The sequence below is a fragment of the Homalodisca vitripennis genome, chromosome 1 (genome assembly GCF_021130785.1).
Source record: "Homalodisca vitripennis isolate AUS2020 chromosome 1, UT_GWSS_2.1, whole genome shotgun sequence".
Lineage (NCBI taxonomy): Eukaryota > Metazoa > Arthropoda > Insecta > Hemiptera > Cicadellidae > Homalodisca > Homalodisca vitripennis.
The window spans coordinates 46109232-46134468 of record NC_060207.1 but is presented as its reverse complement, the minus strand read 5'-3'; the positions used below and the strand labels follow the sequence as shown (position 1 = coordinate 46134468).

Below are 25237 nucleotides of genomic sequence, written 5' to 3'. Positions count from 1 at the left end.
GGTGCCATTGCTACAACAGACAACTCAGTTGTTCTTTATGAAGGAGGGGCAAATTGTTAGCCTTTATTTCTTACTTGTTTGCTGTAATCTGTGTGAATACCATATAGGTCTCTGACCAAAGTGCCATCTAATTGTTAAGCTTAACATAATTTACATTTATAATTGTTTCTTCATGAGGCCTGTTGCTGGACCCACTCTTGTCTAAATTAGACATTCCAGAACACTTTAGTAGTATGTAAACAATATTATTCAGTGCCTAAGTTAAATGTAAAGAAAGCAAGTTTCTGATATATTGAAACACACATATTCTGGACAATGTTTACTTTAGTCTTAAAATGCATTAAAACGGTACATTTTCATTTCCAGAATTTTTAGGTGCTAACAAACCACATAGTTCTCAAATATTATTAACGAGTTTGGGTTTAGGTTATATCTTAATTAGATCATCTAGGAGACCAGGATGAATTGGGATTCTTGGATGGGGGAGGATAAACTAAAGTAGGAAAAGTAGGTATTCAGATAGGGGGGGAGAGGTATTAACCCTTAGCACGCCGTAGACGGAATAATCCGCGATGTTTTTAGGTCTTATAACGCCAAAGACGAAATAATCCGCAGATCGATAAAAATATATTTAATTACTGTTTTTGAAGTTTATAAGCTTAATATATAAGCCACAATACTAAGTAATGTACTGGCTTGACCAAATAATCCAGTTGCAGCTGTCAGCTGGCCGCAGTAGGTAAGCAATAAATTGTTTTGTTGCTGGCAGCTGTTCTCCCACTCCCGTCTGTACGCCAATGACGATACTATCCGCCATTACCGACTGTCAATGGAGCACACATTGTGCCTTTGGGAAGTGTTCTTGCGTTGTCATTCCTTATACAAACAGTTGTAAAAAGTTATTGTTACCATGTTTTCGGTGTTATAATCAAGTTTTTATTGTTTCTTTTCTGTTGTGTAATTATGGCTGATCACCCAGACGATTCTGATTATGACGATTTTGTTGCTAAAGTTTTGAATGCTACGTTTTCTAGTGCTTATAATGATGTGGATGAAGATGATATTAGTGATATTCTTTTAAACAATTATACTGACAGTGACGATAATGAGGATGTTTTCATATTTTTCATCACATGTATGATTACTCTGTAACCTGAATTTTATTTTTATTTATATATTCCATTGTTATGAAAAAATATAATTATTTTAATGCAAGTATTACATTATTGTAAAATTTTTTTGTGTGTTATTAGTCATTAGGAATGAATAAAAAAATTAGCTTTAAGGAATTTTCATTTTTTCACCTTAAATGAGCGTAATCTGAAAAAATGCTAAATTTAAAATCGGCGTTCAAAGGGTTAACATTCATGAGAGCAAAGGGCAGTGAATTTGACCAGGGAGAATAAGTCTACCAATTAAGTTTCATTGTAATTTCAGTTTTTCAGCACATTTTCCTGTTTTTTTAACATTTTGGCTACAGTTTCTACTTCCGTAGTAAAGCTTATTCATAGATTCCTTTCTTTACCATTGCTGAGCTCTTTGTAGAATCTCAGTGGGACATACCTATTTGGATGTTTGTTAACTTCACATGGTAAAGAAACTGAACAAAAATAAATTAAAAATGGTTTATTCAACAAAATTATTCATTTTCCTCGCTGCGGAGGCGGGCATTTGCATTTGTAACTCTAATAGAAAGTTGCTGTGCACGTTCCACAATGGCCTTCCGCTTTTTCGATGAAACAGCATGAGCAATCTCGGCACAATACTTTCTGTTCTGCATCATGAGAACTTCCAATTCCTGAAACACAACAATTACATTATTTAACAAGGAAAACTCAAAAAATTTTACAGTGATATCAAACACAGCTGGTTATTCAGAACTTTGAAAAATAGAACAGTATTTAATTTACGTACTGTTTATAAAATTACTGATTCGCTGGTAGAGAAGAACAACGCATTGTCTGGTTGCAATCATGTTAATTTCTTGGTTATTATACCATTGTTAAGTCTAATTGTTTGTGTATTTTAACTTATTATTTACGGCTTAAAAATAAAGATGTGTGTGTGTATAAATAAATATTTCAAATTATATTAAAATCTTTGCAAACAAAAAATTTCATATATTTTTAAAGTAAATTAAGGCTAAAAATAATTATTCAACACGCCCCCTCCCCTTAAAAAATTAAAAAAATTGTTCTTGAAAGTGGAAAAATGCAAATAATGAACCAATAAGAAATATTATATTTTGCAGTGCAATTGCTGTTGCTATACTAAAGCAATTTAATTATTCAGAAATTCCAGTTTAAATATGTTTGTCAATTGTTAAGATTGTAAAGCATTAAAAATAAACATTCAAAATATGCATAAGAAAATATGTTGTTAACAATTAGAGATCAATATTTTCCGTAATGTACTGAATTAGAAAATTAAGAATAGTATAGAATACATTACTTTGATAATTAACATTCTTAAGATATTTAACCATGTTAAGGCAGACTCTTATGTGTGAAAAGTGTCTTGTTTAATGGATGGTCAGTGCCAAGAAGGCCATTGTGTTTAACAATATTACACCACAAGTTTAGTTTAAAAAATTATAACTTGTTATTTTTCATCCGAGATTAATGTATTTCACAACTACTTCTTCACCAAATAACGCTAAAAAACATACACGCAGGAGTAGATGTTGTTTTGTTACTTTAATCTATTATAATCCATATTAAACATTGCTTTTAACATTTTCTACACATAATTATTAACAAAATGTATATATGACAAAATTAAACACATTTCTAAATTTCAAGAAACTTTTATAGAAGAGAAGTAATGACAGTAACATTATGTGTAAGTTATATTATCATAGTTTATTGGCCATTAAATTATTAGCAATTACAGTAAAAAAAAACCACTCCATGCTGAAAAAAAAATTATTTCAACATTTTGAAGTTAATATAATTTTGTTTCACATAATGATTTACCGTTTCATAATAATCAGTAAAAATGTAAACATTGATGGGTGTATATTACAGCTTTCAGCCATAAAAGGTTTAGTTTAAATGATGTGCTCATAGTAAAAATCTGCATGCCATTAAAAGTTTTTCGACTAACAGATTCAATGTTAATTGTATGACATAGATTTTCATCTCTGCCAGTTACTTCAATGCAAGTAAAGAATCTCAACTATATGAGAATACAAGACAAGACCTAACTGTTTGGTTATACTTCATAAGTTGTTAGCTTACATACTAAAACTTTCAAATTAACCAATTTTCTATAGCAGACATTTTTGAATATCAAACAATACATCTGATATCCTTAGACTATCTGCATTAACTAACCCATTTAACAGTTACAAAGTCATATTTATTTCAATAGTAAAGTTATATTTACAGAAAGTCTTACTTTGAAAGTATTACTAAAAAGTGTGACAGAAATGTACTATTCAATATAACAAAATTACTTCCAAATAATTCTTGCATTACAGTATAATCAGCACTAGAAATTGGCCCTTAGGATGTCGATAACTTCGCTAACAACATATTTTAAAGAATGATAAATTAAAATAAGACCTATTAATTTTTTGTATTATTAAAACTTCAATGTCACTGTTTCAATACCCTCACTGAAACATAATCTGAGAGATTCCCTTAAAAATTTAACTTTATTGTATTGGCAGCCCTGCAGCTCATTTGACACTTTCTACCACAATAGCTGTCCCCTACTCCTTCCCTTCCACTTGAACTTGTTTTTGCTTAGTAACGCTTGAACCGCCTTGGGCTATCGATCCATTGCTGAAAGACTACACGTCTACAAGACCACATGCTTCGTTTACTGAGTGTGAGTTATGAGTATAAGTAACCAGATGGTTTTCAATGGAGAAACTGTGTTTCAGATAAAGATCCACACCCTTCTTCCGGGGGGACAAAACTGAGATTAATGCCCTAATTCTTCCTCATGGATCTCAATAAGAGGCGGTCCCTAACCTTACCCATCCTGAATATCCTGTCATTCCGGAAGCAGTGCTAAGGTTCTTAAAGGACTAAGTGCAATTTATAAGCTTCTTGTCCTAAGAGAAAATAGAACATACTCAATGAAAGTAAAAAGAAAGTTAGTGATGATAACTTTGATGACGAAATTTTGAGTAAAAGTGGTAATGAAGAAATTCAAAAATATGTGACAAGGCAGTAAGTACCTTCCAACTTGAGATTGGACAAAACAAGCAAATGATCCACATAATTTTATTTTTAATGGAAGATCTTGATATAAATCCAATTATTGCTAGACAACTAAATACTTGAAATATAAGGTAATAAAATACAATTTTAACCTATTATATATAGTAGTAATATTTTTTATTGACCCTAAGCTCCCACACAATTTCCATTGCAAAATGAAAAATGAATACAGTTCCTATTTGAATTTAACTGGTAGTCACTGTGTTAATTGTTCAACTATTTTGCCTATCTACCATTATGTGTTTGTATAGGTCCTTAAGTTATTTGTGAACATTACAAAAGTATTTAAGTAGAATATTCTATGATTTAATAGTAAAACAAATATGCTATATATCAATAGATTAGGCCTTTCTTTATGTACTAATTGTACTTTATTAACTACTAGCTGTTTCCCGCGGCTTTGCACGCTTTTCGTAAGCGTTACCCATGTATGTGCACTTCTGGCTTAAGTAAATTATATTACCAACGCCGATGTATAGTTTGCTTTGTTGCCACGATCAAGAAAATCTGTGTATGTTTATAGCCATTGTAAACGTACATGTGTTTTATTATAAAGTGGTCTAACACTCAAGCTTTAAGTTCAACCAGAAATTTATCTTCAAGACAAATATACATCATAACTTAGCGCCTTCAAATAGTGTTTGGCTATTAAATATTCGTAACTGTCTCGTAATTGCAGTTTATAATGTACAGGCGCTTTGAAAACTATCTTTGGCTACGCCACCTGGAGGCGAGTTACATCAATAGACATAGCATAGAAACCTTCTTCGTGGAAAAATACATATACAAACAAATTTTCGTAATGATCGGTCAAATAGTTTACGATTCCATAAAGGACAAACACACAAACATTCATTTTTATATATATAGATATAAAATAAGGAACTGCTTAGCTATTATTTTGAAACATTTTTTAAATAACACCATAATTGTCATCCCATTGCATGTTTTTATACAGAATGCTTCTTCTAAAATATGTAACCAAAAAAGAATTGCTTCACATTTGTATATAGTTTTAATACACTCAATCAATCAACAACATTCTACATTCTACAAAACTGCATAATAAATATAATACACAGTGGATATGGATATAAACAAATATGACAGTTTCCTAATATTATTATTAGGAATTATTATTAATCATTCTATCTTCGATCAGCCAACTATTATCTTTAAGGAGTTGAGAAAATAATTAAACATACCAAAAGAAACCATAAAAGTGTTACATATTACTCAAGAGGAACTTTTTTTTAGTTACGAAAAGTTATGAAAGTAATGTAAACCCTACTGCAGCGTTGGTAAACATTTATAACATCAGTTCTGAATATCCCTTACCTTAACATTGTGTACCAAGACTTTTCGGAAGCCAGTTGGCAGCATATGTTTGGTCTTCTTGTTGCTGCCATAACCAATAGAGGGCATCAAGTATTGACCCTTGAAGCGCCTCCTTACTCTGTTATCAATACCCTTAGGTTTCCTCCAGCTCCTCTGCAACAAGTTAGCTTAGACCAATTGTTCATTTATAAACGCAGAAAAATATTTTGTATTTTAAAATTTTAATACAAATTACTTTGAGAAAACTATTTGAACATCTAAAAAATATGATACGTTCAAAATAGGTTTCAAAGTCAAAAAGCATAAATAAACAAATAAAATACACAAAAATATATGTAATCCTCCAATTTGTTGTGATGATTTCAGAAAAACTAGTTTCCAAAAAGTGTCACATGTTACAAAATGTGAAAATTCAAGAACATGTAAGAAGCAGGGTTTAAGCTGTGATCTCATTTTTTGCATTTTGCGAAACGAGCTGAGAAAACGATATGCTGTTTGGAAAAGCGCTCGCAAAATTGTGGCGAAAGCGAGAAAGAAAGAACAACTAACAGCAATATTAAATAGCCACTGTCAACTAACTCTCTGGTTGGAAAACACCTGCCTACTCTCGTTTAAAAACAATTGATATCAGAGTTTTAACGTTAACCACAAACTAAGTAAAAGAGCTAAAATTATGGGAGTTATATAAGGTTGTTTACAACTTACAAATAACGTTTGTTTATATCTGCATCCAGACGTATAAAGCAAATTATTAACAAACAATAACTAAGTTTTGTGTCTATAACAATGAAAGAAGGTACCGGCTTTGGTGCTTTGCTACTAAAATTAAATTTTGAAAGTTAAACTATTCATTGTTAAACCTGCCATTGGAGGCATTAAGTTTGTATGAAAAAGGTGATGGTTAAGAACAATAGTTTTAATTTTTTGTTTACAAAAATAAATAGCCTTTAAACAAAAATAATGACTATAAGCTCAATAACGTGACCAATGCCAATTTTTTAAACCAAACCCGGCTGAGAATAAAAGTTGAAATAGTTTACAAAAAACTGGTTCGACTTTTATCCATATAATCCAAAAATTCTAAATTATATCTATAAATTAAATCTCTAAGTTAGTGTTATTGTACATATCTTGTTTAAACTTTGGTCTTAATAGGATTACAAGTTTTCCTCCTTATGAATATGTTCAAAATTGTAGTCTGGTTGAAAAGCGACAGAACAGATACAATTTTTCGAGCTTACTAACATAAAACCTAAATTTAATATTTGTAAACAATTTGATTTATTTCTAGACGCAAAAATAAACAAGCTACATTTGATGTTACTCCTTAGTTAAACTAGTGATTTTTGCTCAACTAGTTAGTTTGTGGTCAACATGCGAGAGTAGTATCCAACGAACGCCCATGCTTGTTGCTATGACAGTGGTTCTGATACCGATATTACAGCACTGGGGCTGACACTTCTAAACATCTTGTCTTGGCATCTACAATTATTACTGGGGTATTTGAGATTATGTTATAGTCAGATTTTATTTTGACATGTCAGACACTCGTAAAAGGTTAAGCATAACCAATCTAAGCAATTTTTTAATATCTGTTGAAGGCACTAACAGAAAGGTAGATTTCAATGAAGATTAAACATTAGTGTTCACAAAACAAAGACGGCTACAGTTTAAATAATGTTGGTGGTTTTTTTAAAGATAAACTGATGTTAAAAGATACTTGTTTTATCAAAAAACCCATACCACTTAATTTTATTTTGTGTTTTAAACTGAGAAAAGACTGATTTTTTTGTATACTTTTACAATCAATTAAAAATTTTATTTTCTAACTATACGGCTTTTAATAAAACCTCAAAAAATTGTTGAATTATTGAGGTTTTAAATATTTGAAAAGTATATTTATTAATTTAAATATTGGTTCTGGAGGCTGAAGTATTATACAACTGCAGACTATGTTTCGATAATTATTATTGTAATCTTTACAGAATACTATTACTATTAAAAGTGCTAGGAGACAAAACATTTTTGCTAAAAATTCTGAAAAGCTTGTAGCATTTTTGCTACGAGAATTTTCATCTCACCTTAAACCCTGGTAAGGAGTCTCAATGTTTGCAGTGATTTTTGTAGGTTTATAGGGTGCCTTTGGGAATTTCATAAAAATCTTATATGAATACAGTGTTGTACATAATTTTTCTGGTACTTTGGGATTATACCGACCACACCAGTATGAAGAACACAAACATATAAATTTATAGAAACAAACATGATACAACGAAAAAAACAACTGTTTAATTATAAAATTACAAACTTACAAGTGTTTCCAGGTATTGTGATCGGTATCGTTGTCGCTGTTATCTTATCTTTCTCGAGAATCCCGATTACGGCAGGCCGCGCGGCATCACATGATTTGCACGGTAGCCTACATAATTGCCTTTCCATTACAATTCAATTTATATTTCTGATCAGCCCCTCTAGAATTTGATATTTTACTGATAGGTACTATCTCGAGGGATATTTTTCTTTCGTCGACATCAGCGCGGGCTTCGGCAGCACCTGAGGTGCTGCCGAAGCCCGCGCTGATGGCCGGAGGCACTCGCATTTTGGGTGGCGGAATGTGATCAAGAATAAAAACAAGTTTTGAGTATTTTTTCAATAAAGAGTTTATTAATGTTTGTTTTTGTTGAATTTTTGTGTTTGGAGAAATGTAGAGGTAAAACACGGAAGTACAACAAAGCGACGCGACTCTGCAATCACGTTATCTACTAGACCGCTCGACTTTGACCTCTGTCTGAGGATGGGGAGGGGTTTGCGATAAGACAATTCCTGTTTTATATTGACGAAATATTGTTCTACGCTAATCTAGTAATCAGTAGAAGCAAAATGTCAAATAACGATTCATGTCTGGGTGTGGTCGGTATAATCCCAAAGTACCATTTTTCTTTATACGAATCAGAGAGAAAATTACATACTATTGAACTACCAAAAATTACTACTTTATTCTTACAATTCCTCTTAGACTCATTATAACGGGCTTCTTTAATTTTTCTACCTTAACATGTGAAACTATAAACAAATTAACCTAACTAGAGAAACAGGATCTTGTACTATCTTAACTGTTTACACTTGGTATAAGTATTATTAAATTTCTAGCTGAAGTCTGGTAAGCCAGTCAGATAATTCATTCTTACTTTGTTTAGAAATAATAAATTGGCTACAGACTTAAACCAGATATCAATGTACATGCTACACATTCAAAATAATTCCATGAAGTTTGCTTAAATATTATATATAGTTAATATGAGGGCTCTAACTGCAAAAGTCACATTCTCCAATTTTTTTCGAAATTGACTTTTTGGGTATATTCTAATTATATTCATAGCTTTGCACATATTGATCTAAGAGTTTTAAAGCAAAACTAACAGTATCCCACTTTATTTTAACGGTGAAAATTACGTTTGTTTTCAAAACTCACATTCTCCAAAAGTCTTTGAATGCAAAATTCACATTCTCCATTTCAGCCAATAGGAAGGCTTGTTTGAAGTCACGTGACACTGCACCCTGTATCGTCTGTTTTTGCTAATGTTTTGTACGTAGGAAGTCAGTGTAGTGAGGTGTACTGTTTCTGTTTTATGCGTTAAATAGCTTAAAAATAAAAATGGATATTAGTGTAAGACAAGTGATAAAAGTAAAGGAGAAACACCCAGGAAGAAGGTTCGAGCACCAAACCACTGGAAAAGAGCCAGGCAAAAAAGAAAAGGTAACCAAAACCTTCATACATAACCTCTATGTTCATAACCTATTTGCCATGTTTCAAAGACCGGGTTTAATTAAGAAATAAAACTTTTTATTGCATAAATATTTACTTATTTAACTATATTTAACTTACGTACCGGTCTGAGGCATAGCTTTTGGATGCTTGTCATTCTCTAGGCGTATGCAATTTTAGCAAATAGGACTTAGGCCTTTGTTACTTTTGACACGAAATGCTAATATATCATTGTGGTTCTCTGAGACAAGAAAATAGAAATAATTGCTGAATAAAATGGTTAGAATCAGCATATTATTTTTATTTTTTTGTTTTCAGATATGCTCCGAAGGGTTTTTCCGGATTTTCCTACGTGTAACCACACCAAAGGCGCCCTACTTTGCGATCATTGACAGCCCAGGACATAAGAAGATTTCATTCTGCTTTTTATAAGGAAACATGATAAAATATACCAAGACAACTTTGTTCTAAAGCATATAACAATGAACGTGATTAAAGCGAAGAAGACCCCAAAAACCAAAAAAATATTAAAAAACAAGCTAGAGCAAAATATTTCATAACAAACCGTGAGAAAGAAAATGGTTCCGGTGTGTTTGGGTACTTTTCTGAGGGCCTTAAATATTTCCAGATTTAGAATTAATAAAATTGCTGACCGGTTTTATTACAAACATGAAATGCCGAAGGAGAGGAGAGGCGGAGGGGGTTGGGGGGTGACACTACTGGTAACAGATTTGTGGCCTAAAAAAGAAAGTATTATGACGTTTATTAATAGTTTAAAGTGCAGTGAAACTCATTACTGTACAAACAGAAGTGGCCGGAAATATTTGCCTGCAGAACTAAATATAAGAAGCTCTGGCGAATGTATCAGACCAATGCGGAAAGATCACCTTAAGTGAAAGGACAGTTATTTTAGATATATTTTTAATAGAAAATACAACTTGGGATTCGGATCACTAGGGTGGACGTATGTTCTACTTGCTAGAATTGGCAGAAAAAATAAAGTCGACAAAGAGTGATGCCGAGCGAAAACATGCTTCTTGTTGAGAAACGGGTCCACAAGCTACGATCACAAGCATTTTACGGTTTGTTACAAGAAGACCGTGAAGATCTCCTAATATTATCTTTCGATTGCCAAAAAAAATCAACCTCTACCTAAACTTCCGGATCAGTCCTCCTACTACACCCGTCAGCTATATTTAAATAATTTTTGTGTTGTAAAGGGGCCATTCAAAATCCCAAACTTGACAAAGATAATGTAAACAGCTTACATGTGGACAGAGAATGAGTTTTCTAAGGGATCCAATGAGATTTCATCTGTTTATATGACACTTTTGAATTCTATTGATCTGACCCCCTACATGACTGTGTCGACTTATTAGGCGACGGGTGTGGGGGTCAAAATAAAAATTCAAATTTTAATCACTATGGTGTGCTCATGGTTTGTCAATGCACCTGATAACATCAAGGAGGTACAGTTAGTTTTCCCAATGACAGGTCATAGTTTTATCCCCCAGATAGGGTGTTTGGCAATGTCGAGAAGGAGATAAAGCGATTGTGAAGTAATTGTAAGCCCACAGGAGTACATTTGACATCATAGGAAATTTTGCTACAGTGAAAAAACTTGGCGTTGATACTGTGAAACCTTGATTGTGGAAAATCTGAGGTGGAGCAACACATACGCAAGACAAGTACATGGCATTTTGGTATCCAGTCTTGTAGGCGGCCCCCCGGTCTACTTTACTAAGGAAGAGTAATGGTAACAATGAAAACGGTTTTGGTACAAGGAGAATGTACCTATCGCCTAAAAGCAAATCCTGAACAAGCAGCAAGAAGTATAGTAAAAAGAGGGAGAAGCCTTAACAACATAAGACCAGTGACTATTGTTAAAGGTAACAGTGTTGGAAAAGGAGAAAAAAAAGGCTGATGTAAACACTCTTCTACTAAAACATTATGGAAATGAAATGGCGACAGAATGAATCCCTGGAGTTTTTTAGACATGTATTAGATGGACCCTGAAGTCGAAGTAATTGGTGACGATGAGGAAGGTTGCCAACGAGCCGAAGAGATGCCTTGTTACCAAATTTAAAATACTGTACAGAAGTCCTAAATGAATAGGCAATAAAACTTTGGTTTTCTGATTTCTTCATTTTATGAGTTTTAATACCGTACCTTATAAATCCCCAGTAATTATGTCTAAAGCATATTAATTTATTACTATTTTCTTGTCTTTTGAAAGCCTACAATGTTTGGTGTCAAAAGTAACAATCTCCATATCGGATTATTGCAAAACTAACATTCTCAGTTTGAGAATACAAAACTCACATTCTCAAAGTTTAAAAAGGCATTTTTCACTATGTTAGAGTGCTTTTATATACAAAAAATGTTGTAAATCTAATTCGATGGAATGCCAACTCTAAGAACATATAATGGTTACCAAGGTTACTTTATTTATAATGCAAGTAGCAGTTTTTTGCTATTTTCGTAAAATTTTAAAAGTGGAGAGTGTGACTTTTGCAGTTAGAGCCCTCATATTATACTATGCTACATACACTAAAACTAAATATTAAGTATAACAATACTTACCCTTAGCTTGATATATCTATCACTTTGATGCCTGATGAACCTTTTAGTCCTCTTCTTGACAATCGTGGGTCTATACACAGGTCTTATAGCCATGTTTAACGTTTACCTGTTAAAACGTCCAACTGTATATTAATAAAACAATTTCTTGATTTATTGCACAGCTAACTATTATTTTTTATATACATATACATAAGCCCCCTTAGGGCTATTACATGTCAACTAAATACAGAAAATTTACCTCACTATTTTAGATTTTGTGTATAGACTTATAGTGAATCCTCAGACCAAGAAAAATACCAAATTAAAATTTTTATTTCACAACATTTCTAGAATACGACTATATAAAGTTGAAAGGATAGTAGGAAACCTGACATTTGTCATTGTTGTATATAACAAAAAAGTTATACATAAGGTTTCTAAAAACTAGCCGAAAAAAGACACAAATGGACTTTTTTAATTGCTTAAAAAGGTGTTGCTGTTAAACATGAGGACTATAAAATACCAATTTCATAGACACAGTGTTTATCAATTTTTAGCAATCAAAGATTTTATTGTATTTACATGTTTATGGTGTCAAATTAAATAAATGCAAAGGACAGTTATTTTACATGGGATCACAAAAAATCCTATAAAAATACTTTATTATAAAGTATTTTACTTTATAGTTTAAGTTTCTAGTTAGTTACTTTAGTTAGTTTTTTTTACTTTATAGTAAAAGCAAACCATGAAAGCTGACATGCTCCTGTCAGCTGTTCCACAAGGGCCATTTTCAAATTGAGAGAATTTAACTTGCACCTCTATTTCATGACTCAAATTTGTATATTTTTTTAATTTTGAAAGAGCTTAATATATAAAGCATAATATCAGCTAACTGTCCATTAAGTGGTACTCAAAAGAAAGAAGTTATCAATTATATGAAATAAAAACTAAATTAGATTTATAGTTAAGTTTTAAGTTATAAGATAATAGGTAATAGTCAACAGTTTCATCAAAATGTTACTATAAACGCTAATAACTATATACTAATCGATAATTAACATTGTTTTTGTGTCTTGTGTTAGCACACCATATGCAGTTTATGCCATTAGTGCTGAAACGGAACAGTAAATCAGTTATTCTTGTTGATTATGTTTGGATTTCACAAACAATAAATAATCATTCAGGCAAGTTTAGTATAGTATGTTAATTAAGTATCATAACTATACTAGTTATGATACTTAAGTTGGTAACGTCCACAACTTCTGTTTTTAAATAAATCTTCTAAAATAACTGGAACATCATACAGTTATTACTGGAGCTTTAACCTCAAAGTTTCTTTCCCACCTAGACATGACAATGTTGATGCTCAAATCACTAAGCCAAACAATCTGATTGGTTTATCATTATTAACCTGATTACACTTGTTCACGTATTAGAGCAAGCAATTTTTTGTATCATATAATACACGTATACATTTAAGTTTTCTTGTATAAGCAATTTTTTGTATCATATAATACACGTATACATTTTAAGTTTTCTTGCAACCTTATGAATCTTACCATAATGAAAATAACATTTTATATTACATTATGTGAAAACAAAAGCAATTGCTTGTTTTCATATATGTATTTAAGGCAACTACTTATTTTATTAAACAGTATTATCCTAGATGGCAAGTTTATTGATTCTTTTAGTACATGATTTCAATGAAGTGTAGGCAACTGGAGTGTTGTTTCAGATACTCATGAAGTTGGTGAAGAAAAGAGCATGCAGAAAAATATATACGGCAAAAACAAAATTGACAGCTCAAAGACAACACAGATTTAATGTTTTGTGTCTGTAACATCGAAAGAAGGTACCGGTTTTGGCGCTTTATTATTAAAATGCAATTTTGAAAGTTAAATTATTCATTGTTAAACCTGCCATTGGAGGTCCTAAGTTCATATGAAAAATCTGATGGTAAATGATCCAATATATTAAAACAATATAAAATTTACTACAGCTTCATTTTGCATTTAAGGGCGCGAGTGGACCGCATACAATCGTTGCAACATAACCCTTGGTGGTCTGCACATGTTCCAAGCTGGCACCAGCCGCAGCTAATGAAAAAATTTGTTTCTAATTAAAGTGTTGTTAAAAACTATATTTTTAATCTGTATTTACAGAAATAAATTGCCTTTGAAATAAAAATGAGTATAAGCTCAGTAACGTGACCAATGCAGATTTTTTTTACCAAACCTGGCTCAGAATATAAAATGGTTGACCAACTGGTTCGATAACAACTTTTATCAATACAATTAAAAACTTTTATGTAAGAAAGGTCCATTTCGATGATGACTAAACATTATTATTTACAATACAAAGAAAGCTACAGTTTGAATGATGTTAGTAGGGCCTAATTAGTTTTTAAAGATAAAAATATGTTAAAAGTTACTTGTTTTATAAAAAATTATACCACTTAGTTTTATTTTGTATTTTAAACTGAGGAAAGACTAATTTTTGTATATTTTTACTAATAAAAAATTTTATTTTCTAACTATACTGCTTTTAATAAAACCTATTAACAAAAACTAGTTTAATTATTGAGGTTTTAAACAACATTATTAACAACAGTATATGTATTAATGTAAATTTTGCTTCTGGGGATAAAGTAATATAGAACTGCAAACTGTTTTCCAATAAGTATTATTGTAAGCTTCACGGAATACCAATACTATTAATAAGTGCTAGAAGACAAAACATTTTCTTTATAGTCTGAAGAGCTTGTAGAATTTTTGTTACAAGAAGTTTCATCTCAATTTAAACCCTGCATATGATAAAACCATGGTTAAGAGTGTTATTAAATTTTGCAATTGGTTCAATAACATTTTGTATTAAAAGTATTACTTAATTATAAATTATCATATAATCATAAAAAATTTCATGAATGTGATTCTTCTTGAAAATAACAAAATGTGTTTATACATTTTTTTAAATAAATTGTTGTAACGAGTCTAAGCATATTTAATGAGAAAAGTTTAAATACATTATGATAACAACTAGTAATTTATTGTATGTTAATAATGTTGGGTAGGGTACGATAAGCGGACCCTGTTTTTTATATCAAAATTGGCAAACAATATTACTTAATCATAACCATCGATATAATCAATCGATACTAATTCATTATTTTGAACAATTAACTTAAATAATTTATATCAACAGCTGTAAACACTTTCAAATAATACATGTAAGGTAATAGCCTATTTAAATTTTACACGTATATTACAATAAGTAACATTTGATTATTAAAAATTGCAGTCAATTTTAGAAAACTACACGACATTACTTTGAAATAGGATAAATACATGTTTTTCGTGGCTTCAACATGTTGGACTCGTTACCGAAAAACCCATTATGTGAAATTTGTAGGAAAGAAACAACTATAACTGTGAGAGGAGCAAATACGGTCGTCTTCAGTTTTCCTAATTTTGGTTATAATAATTTTTTTGATCACTGTAAATATTAAATTCATATTTTAATTTCAAACATATGATTGTTATTGAGGACTATAAATACTTTTATATCGATTGATAGTCTAGGATTTGAGATGCGAACATTAAGTATCGATGGTTACATTCTTCGATATAAAAAACCGGGTCCGCTTATCGTACCCTACCCATAATGTTTTATAAGCAACAGCCATTTAAAACGTTCAATGAACGTTGCGCTAAGGATAGACTGTTACGCAATGGTCAGCAATTGCTGAAATAATACATTACCGCAACATGTTGTCGCAAGCAGAATAACGTAGCAAACATGTTGCCGTTAAAACGACAATTTCCATCTCTAACACTACTCAGACACCACTACCTCTCACTTCTATGCACTTACTCTCACATCTGCCACCCAAAGGTTACTTTTGGGTTAATTTTTCCATACTCTAAATTATTGCTTTCCTCAAAAGTAATTTGTGGTAATAATGCCAATGAGAATTTTTTCACACAGTCAGATTTTAAAGGTAGGTTTTTATGAGTGTCACTTTACCCAACATTTTGCCAGGTAGGCTACTTAATAATAAATATAACTACCACCTTTACAAGTTCACCAGGGCCTAAATTGTAGTAAAGTATGTAGACCTAAACTGTCCAAGATTATACATTAATATGTTCATATTTTTGAGCTTTATTACATTATAAACTATAACTAATGTTGAAAAACATGATGCATTCGTGTAGTACTAGAATGGGCAAATTCATAGGTTAGAACCAATATTGGAGTGAAATACAACTACGATCAAATATGAGTAATTACCTCAAACTAATAATATATAATAATGATAAGATGTAATATTTGTAAATATTGCAAGGATTATTTTATGCAAGCTAGATAAAACGGTCAAACTTAACAGAAAGAGAACTCACCTTCCTTACTTACGAAAAACAATTAGGACTACGACCGGAAAGAAGAAAACTAACGAATACAGAGATGGACGGCATTTCAAACCGGAAAGAAGAAAACTGATTTTTTGTATCAGGTATAACATTTTGTTATAACATAGATATATATTTAGTATAAAGTTATTATTTGTCTGAGTACATAATAAACTCACAAATTATTATCTTATTTAGAAATGGAAGTAAATATATTACAATGGTATACAGATACAAAAATATAGTTTTACAAATCATGAATATAACTATCTACTTTTGTAAATGTGTACAATTTAGTTCCTTGTAATAAGAAATTTCGTACTTGGATAGAGATCCTTAGGCTACAATTAATAAATACAATTCTATGTGATAGTTGTTTTTAATTGAAGAATGGTATTAGTATAAAAAAAGACTTAAGTTATCGCACAGTTAATTTGTTGTTATGTACAGAAATGTCTTTTTCATAGTATAGTAGAAAACTCTTCAAACTGTTTCGTGGTGGCAACTTGTGTAAGCATTTTGATTAAAGAGTAATTTGAATATGTTCAGTAAATTTGAAAAATAATGATATAGAGTTTTAGATCTAAAAAAGGCTATTCTTCATAAGCTAGGAGAGGTACTCCATGAACACCATTGCAATCTGAGAAGGGAAATCAAAGACTTGTATTAGATATAAAAAATGATTAAATTAATTTCACGATCTACGAAAATTCAAATTATAGTTTATTTGTCTCAGATATGATTTCACTATGTTATTAGAAAAATAAAGGCTCCAATTTACTCTGCTTTATAGCCAATAAATATTGAATAAAATCAATAATAAGAAAATATATAACTTACTCGTGTTTACAAGATCGTAAGAATGTATAAATATTGTTTTTCCTAATTAATTGATATTAACAAGAAACTTGTATTAAGATTTAGACTATACAAAACACTTAACTTGACATTATATTATTTTAAAATTTAGCATTTATTTGAATTTAATGTTAACTGATTTACGTAATAGAGTAAACGTAACTATTTAAGGAAAGGCAGTTGTGGGATTGACTGACAGAAGTAACTACTCTTATAACGGGTTGCAAATAAAATCAAACACTGACTAAAATATACAATAAAATACTGGTTTGAATAAATCTACGAACTACCAATTTATTTATGAATGAATCCAACGTAAAATCGATGAACTTACTGCACCATTTAAGATAATTATTTAAAGTTCATCGGATTCTAAATTTATTTTCAGCATGGCTAATATTAATTGCTATTCCAGTTCACTACTAGTTTCGTTCTGACGAGATTTAAAATGGATTAAAAATAAATTGATTGGGTCTTTTCTAGATAACAAAGCCATAGTGCAATTTAACCCTGGATGAAAATTAGTCTCTCTGTTGATTATAGTTATAACCTCTACTCGATTACATTAGGCCTCAAATTACATTAATTTTAAAATAATGTACGTGAAAACAGATTTTAATACACATTTTGCTGAAGAAACGTCAAACCCATTATTAATTTACTTTTTAAAAGATAAATTATATTTAACAATCTTCAAACGACAACAACATAAGACTTCTGTTATTTAGTACGAGATATGGAACAAGAATATATTTAGCAAGATCCTATTCCAGAATTTGTATTTCTTACTTCAGTTTTTATAAACTTATAATTTTATTTTTAGAATATAATGGCAATAAAAATGTAGTAATTATTTCTGCCATTCAATTTTTTTTTTTTGTTAGTATCATTTTCACTACAATCTTGTATTTCCAAAATAAAAATTTGTCCCACCCCTATCGGCTACAGAGTGAACAAGCGTGACGTGACGTTACGTGAGGCGTAAACAAGCATAAGCTGCGAATGGCTGTTTAGATTAAATAGGAAATACATCAATAATTTGCTCTATTTGCGCAATACTAAAGTACATAATCAATTAGTACATATTCAAAATTGTAATAATTCACGAAATTATTTATGATTAAGTGCTTAGTTCTAAGATGTTTAGTTTGTTTTTAAGAAAATAAATTTTATATATTAAGTAAATGGTCAATTACATAAATTCTAAACAAGAGATTTAAAATGATTAGGAATTGTTTGGTTATTAAAATATTACTAATTAATTACTTACTAATTTAATGCTATTCTAGTTTTCATAATTTGATGATGATTAATATCTAAATTTTGAACTTCCAAATCGCATTGCACCATATCGCTTGGGCCGTCTTGTCACGGTGGAGCCCCTAAGAACGCAACCTGCGTCCCTCACTCTTTTAAGAATCCCCTTTAGATTGATTGTTCTCGATCGTCCAGCATCCTCTGTTAGACTCTTTGACCACACCGACGTTACCAGAATCAATATAATCTCATTTGTAGCTGATATAACTCGCCAATATTCAATTAAGATATATCTGAAGGTTGCTATATAGAACGTCCGATAATTTCAATAAAAATGGGTGGTAGCCGCGGGACTGACCGACAGAAGTGACTACTTCTTATAACGGGCTGTGAATATATGTAATGCAAAAGTACATTTGTTATTTTTAAATATTTTAAAATAACATAAGACACACAATTTTTTAACATAAAAATTGTATGTTTATTATACTAGTTGTTTGTAAACTATATACATAGTTTTGTAATACTTGTTATATATAATTTATTACAATGATCACTGACTTCTAAATAATAAAGTAATAAATATGTATACATTCTCTTTGTTATTGTTTCTATTAGGTTCTATAATTTGACCAATAAGTTTGAGATAAGTTTACCATGTATGTAAACAGACATAACCGTGTTCATTGAAAGTGACATTGTATAAAAACCCTATGGTCTTCTTTTGAACCAACGCTGGGTGAAGCTAGAATGACACCAGAGCATTGTGCCATGACTAAGATGGAAATGAAACAAAGCAAAATATATCATTGTTAGGCAGTGATCAATAAACTTATTTGATATTTTCCTTGACAAACAGAAGTTCTTAGCATAAGCCACAGCAGACTAAGTGTTATTCTCAAACCAGGCACAAATAAAGTACGATACCAAGGAGCCTCGTAGATGCAGGGTTTTGAGGAATTTTGTGCTAGAGTAAAAGGTTAGCAATTTTGTTTTGAATTGACCCGTAGCAAGTTTGCTCTTCACAAACCACTGAAGAGCAGTTGTAAGACATTTTTAACAGAATATTCAGCTAAAGATTCATCGCTATGATTGACATCAGTGTCTTATCACAAGAAAAACAAGACCTTGCCTGAATACTATAATAAGATAATTTATATTAACTAAGAATATGTCAGGCTCAGGCCAAATCCCAGAGACACTATATTACTAACCAACTAACATAAGTTCAGCTGATATTTGACACTGCCCATTCTAGCTAACAGCCGTTGTAAAATATTGCTTCAATAAGATACACCAATCCCAAAAGCGCCATCTCCTAATTCATATTTGAATCTGTTTTTCTTAAAAGGGGGTAAGTCGATAAAGTAAAACATAATAAGAACGTAAAATAAAAAGACTTAATATTTTAACAACACTAAAATTCGAAGACGTCTTAAAACTAACATAGTGATTAATAATAATATTTACATATACACGATGTATACAAATAATAATAATATACATTAAAATTTTTACATAAGTTAGAAGTCCTGTTTTCATACAATTTAATCCCAAAGTTTTAAAAATACAGCCTTTTTAGCAAAAATGTAAAAGCTTATGTGGAACTGAAGTTTAGACAATGTCTGGCATGATGGAGTTTTATTCAAAATAAAATCAATTCTACATCATACTTTCTACAATGTTATTAAATCTTATCTACCTGACAGATACTTCAGAATAAAATTTCAAAACAGTTGTTCATGTCTGAAAAAGATTGAATCTAAGTTCCGCATGGTGTATACACTTTTTGTATACACTCTTTACATCAGATATACCAACGAATCAAGGGACGTTATCTGCAACCTTTGTAGATGACGCTGCAGTTTGGCTTCTCATATAAACCCATTTATGGCTTTACATATCTTGCAATATGTTTTGAACTTAATACCTGATTAGCTCAAACACTGGAGAATACAAGTAATTGAAAATAAATCTGTGCACGTTACATTTAATTTCATTGTGGAAAATTGTTCCCATATTTTCCTCAACAACATTTAATTAACTCAATAAAATTATGTGAAATATTTAAGAATTCGCCTATACATTCGATTAATTTGGCGAATCCACATTTGGAGCAAACGCCTGTAGTTAAATACAAAGTTTTCGTAAATGTATTGGCTGTTTGGAAGAAAATCACATCTCCCTCCTAAAAATAAATTGTTACTGTAGAAAGTTGTTTTGAAACGTATGTGGACATTTGGGATTCAACTGTGGAGTATTGTATCTTTATTGAATCTGAAAATAATTCAATGTTTCCAGTCCAATGTGCTGAGAACAATATACTAGTGCAGTCATTGAAGCATTGTTGGTCCGAATTTTTTTACTGTGAACCGAATTGCATAAAAATTTTGGAATTAGGTTCATCTTACCCTTAACTTCAAAAGTGAAAACGATTTGAACTCCGCAACCAACCCTGGGGGTGGTTGCCACCCCTTCTCGGGAGTGAATTTATTTTTTTCAAAATAACCTCGGATATCGATAGAAGGCCTAATTTTAAGCAAAAAATCATCTATAACGTTTTTCGAAAAATCCAATACTTTTAAAGTTATTGGCAATTGAAAATTCGCAATTGTTTCACGTTTTTTCATCGGTTTTTTGCAAATATCTCCAAAAATATACGTTTTTTATCGAAAATTTTTATAAAGAACACAATTGTAGCAGGTAAAACAATGAACAATTTTGTTCTTTATAAAGTATTCTAAGTGCAATATTAAGCTAGATATTAAAAATCAAAGCAGTTTTTTTATTTTGTCTGAAATTTAATCGATGTGGTCAATGCCATCTAGCGGCGAGCAGATGCATTTTTAGGCATTCTAATAAAAAAAGAGTTTTTATAGTGCTTGAAATAAGCTTTAAAATGAGCACTATTTAAAAGTCTTTTTGCACGTAAAATAAGTGAGCTGTATTGCAAATAAGAGGAGCATCTAATTTTTTTTTCTTTTAAATCAATGGGTTTCATAAGTGCCATTTCCACAAAAATTAAAATTAATCGTATTCCGTCTAGAATTAACTTTATTATGAAGATTTTGATAGATTGTATCAGTTTGGCTGCTTCAGGACACATATGTTTCAAAAAAGTCATGATTAAAAAAATTTCAAATTTTTTGAAAAACCCCCTTTTTTCATAATATCTCAAAAATGACGACATATACATTATAAAAGTGTAGGGATGAAAGATTTAGATATTTTTCTGACAAACAATTTTTTGTTTTTTTGATTTTTCATTTAAAAAAAAATTGACGGAAATATGATTGTTTAAAGAGCGCGTGGCAGCGCAATCACAGCAGCCTCTCTTAAGCCCTTTTAACCCTTCACCGTTTGAGAAAATAGGTTTTTAATATATATTACAAATGAAGGATGTTGTAGCTCTCTTAATTACCTTTACAATGGTTTTTTATAAATTGTGATAGCATGAAAATTGAAGGAGTTATGGTCAAAAAAACTTATCATATTTTCTTCTACTTAGTAACTGAAAATTTCGGACTGTGAATATTTGGAGCAATGTGAAAGTACGCAGTATAATAGAGACCCAAAACTATTGTAATGTGTATATATATACATAATATGGCTCATATATTTTGGAAACGTAGGCATGAATACATACCAACTTTCTTATATGTATGTAACACATTTGATGTGAATTTTGTTTAATTTGTAAATATTTTATCCAATAAATGGCAATTTTTTACTCTAAATTAAATTATTTTTAAATAATATGTAATCATATATATATTTACTGTTTTAATTTAGGGGTAGTTTTAAAGGGTAGAAAAGCTTAAGAATATGATAATCATTTTCGAGAGTGTGGAATAATATTTCAATCCTTTTCATTTTATCAAAAAAAAATTTTTAAACAATTTTTTTTTTTATCAAGGGGTAGTTTTCAAGGGTTGAAAGGGGGTTAAAATTTGGTAATTATTATAGAAAATATAATATATTACTAACTCTATACTTACATCTTTTTATATCATACCAAAGTATTTTTTTGTGATTTTTTTTCAATTTAGGGGTTGTTTGCAAGGGTTTGTAAGATGTTCAAGGGGTTGAAAATTATTTTAATATGAGGTAATTGTGTTAGAAAACACTTTAAAATTTCACCACTTACTATTAAACATGTTTTCTAGCGATAAAATGGCTCAATGTCGATTTTTCCATTAAGGGGTTGTTTACACCCCTTAAAAATAATAGGCGGAGTTCAGATCATTTTCACTTATGAAGTTAAGGGTAAAATGAGCTCCTAATTCCAAAATTTAATGCAAATCGGTTCACAGTAAACAAATTCGGAGGTAAGACCGTATTTTTCGCTTCAATGACTGCACTATACTGCAAGCTCCACAGTTCTTCATAAATTCAGTAGTTCACAGAGAGACAGGAATTTCGTAAGTAGAGCTACTAAAGTTTAGTTTACCCTCCACAACCAAGCGTAAAGGACATCAAAATAATCTTGTTTAAAATTTACTTAAAAATTGTATCATGTGTATAGACTAAGAAAACGACTTCCTTGATTTAACTTAAGTGATTGCTTTTTAAGTTCTGTATATTGTTAAGGTCTTTTGACGCTAATCAACCATTGTTTTGTAACGTACCATATTTAATATTTTTCATATTTTATTAAATAGATTGAAATATTGGAATAAATAAATTTAAAAATATTTTGAATATCAGCTCTCAGCGAACAGTACTATTCTGAAACTGATATTGTAGCTACAAAGAGGCGAAATCACTAGTAATAACATAGTAATAAATTATATGAAACAACAAGGTAAATTATAGAAATATAACAAGAACCATTTATAAATAACAACGAGGATAAAATACATATTAAAATAATGCCAAAAATGGAATATGAGACAGTATTATGTTCTCGATACAACTATAGTAAAAAGAATCATCTAAAATTACAAAGAAAGCATTAAATTGAGAACAGCGAGGTTGCATGGTAAACCAAACCCCAAATCTTTTAACAAACAGAAAGATTGGAAAGTAATGAAAGAAAGACTAAAGTCAAATCTATGAGCTTTGATTTGAATTTGAGGTTAGGTTGAATTTATTAATGGAAATTGAAGTAGGTATTTAGGATTTTACAGAGTAATTTAAATAATTTATTAACTTTCTACTTTTGGGGTTCTGCAGAGTTTTAGTAAAACTGTAATAAAATATACAAGGGTTAGCCTATATGCTTTGTTTTCCATCATTGTAGTTTTGTCAGTAGACTATTATAGGCATAAATTATTATAGGTTATGGTCCTACCCGGGTAGGGTACGATAAGCGGACCCGGTTTTTTATATCGAAGAATATAGGTAGTCTTCGGTACCTAATATTCGCATCTCAAATCATAGACTATCAATTGAGATAAAAGTATCTATAAGTCCTCAAGAATAATCATATGTTTTAAATTAAAATATGAATTTAATAATTACAGTGATCAAACAAGTTATTATAACAAAAATTAAGAAAACTGAAGACTACCATATTTGCTCCTCTCACAGTTACAGTTGTTTCTTTCCCACAAATTTCACATAATGGGGTTTTCGGTAGGAGTCCAACATGTTGAAGCCACAAAAACAATATAGCCTATTTATTTATGTTTTATTATCTTTCAAAGCAATGTTGTGTAGTTTTCTAAAATTGACTGCCATTTTTAATAATTAAAATTACTTATGTAAAATTGAAATATTACCCTACGTGTATTATTTTAGTGTTTACAGTTGATATTGACTATTTAAGTTAATAATTCAAAATAAATAATCAGTATCGATTGATTATATCGATGGTTATGATTAAGTAATATCGTTTGCCAATTTCGATATAAAAAACCGGGTCCGCTTATCGTACCCTACCCTCCTACCATACTTATCAAACTATTTTATGTCACCTAAAGCCTACATTACATATAACACCTCACTGCAGCTCTTTTTTGAGTGATTCTCAGTAATCTTAACCATAGAATGCAAGGGGGGGGGTCTGTCGTCAGTGTGTTAAGTCACAGTGTAGTGGAGTTTCATGGGTGGGCATGGGGTTAGCCCATTATGAAGTTTTTTTTGAAATGTTGAAATTGTGTAAAAAAGATTACCATGGCCAATAGTAAAAATATGATATACATTTTAACTTCAGCCACCATAACCTCTCTTTTATCAAAGTTGTCCAATTTCGACCAAATTGTAAAACGTTTATTCAAGGTCTGTTTTGGGACAAACCAACCAAAATGACTGGCCAGAGTTTCTAATCATAATCCCAGAATTGTTAAATTCTTTTGATCCCAACATCTATATACATGACATCATAAGTATTTGCTAAAATTCCAACTTAGCGTATGGGCTTACGGACACCCCAAATATGAAATCCCAATGTCCAGATATACGAATGTTCACAGATGAAACTTTATAATAATCATCTTAGCACATGCATTATTTACATGCAGAAAAAACCTCAGCCTCCAAGGTTTATACTAAGACGTGTTTTTTATGAAAAACATTTAAATTCTACAAAATGGATTAATATATTTAATATCAACGTGGGAAGGTAAATTTTGTACTGTATATAAACAAAGCATTTACAAATTTTGTAAGTTCAGATTAGTCTAAGTACTCAGTCTGCAGAGTTTCGTGGTCTGTAAGATTTGAAGATGTTTTTCATGAAAAACAGGATATACTTAAGGAATTTATTTTTTACTGTTTCTAAATAAAGTTGCCTATACAAAGGTGATTACCAAGTTTCATCAAACTCATATCAGTTTAAGTACTAATTCTACAGAGTTTTGTTGCAGTCT

General features: G+C 30.7%; 2 protein-coding genes across 3 annotated transcripts in view; one reads left to right on the top strand and one right to left on the bottom strand.

Moving 5' to 3' along the window:
* Positions 1-1611: 1611 nt before the first annotated feature.
* On the bottom strand, positions 1612-16415 carry LOC124360639 (60S ribosomal protein L32). 2 transcript variants are annotated; one of them, XM_046814437.1, is made up of 4 exons: positions 16302-16415; positions 11920-12025; positions 5571-5723; positions 1612-1798 (listed from the first exon to the last, which is right to left on the bottom strand). In XM_046814437.1, the coding sequence occupies exons 2-4, from the start codon at positions 12010-12012 to the stop codon at positions 1640-1642; spliced, it is 405 nt and encodes a 134-aa protein (XP_046670393.1). In that variant the 5' UTR covers positions 12013-12025; positions 16302-16415; the 3' UTR covers positions 1612-1639. The 2 variants fall into 2 exon arrangements, with proteins under 2 accessions (XP_046670393.1, XP_046670403.1); XM_046814447.1 differs by having other exon boundaries at positions 11920-12041; positions 16302-16368.
* A 7029-nt stretch (positions 16416-23444) lies between these two features.
* Positions 23445-25237, top strand: part of LOC124360636 (malonate--CoA ligase ACSF3, mitochondrial) — a 41035-nt gene continuing 39242 nt past the window's right edge. Inside the window, exon 1 of the mRNA XM_046814420.1 lies at positions 23445-23532. The gene's annotated coding sequence lies outside the window, so the exon portion shown is untranslated. The remainder of the gene's footprint in view (positions 23533-25237) is intronic.

Bases quoted from the DNA above. Each gene is read 5' to 3' on its own strand.
- LOC124360639 (XM_046814437.1), bottom strand. From the start codon at position 12,012: ATGGCTATAAGACCTGTGTATAGACCCACGATTGTCAAGAAGAGGACT. The intron at 5,724-11,919 runs GTAAGTATTGTT...AACTTGTTGCAG, and splicing joins ATAGATATATCAAGCTAAGG to AGGAGCTGGAGGAAACCTAA. The intron at 1,799-5,570 runs GTAAGGGATATT...GTTGTGTTTCAG, and splicing joins TCTTGGTACACAATGTTAAG to GAATTGGAAGTTCTCATGAT.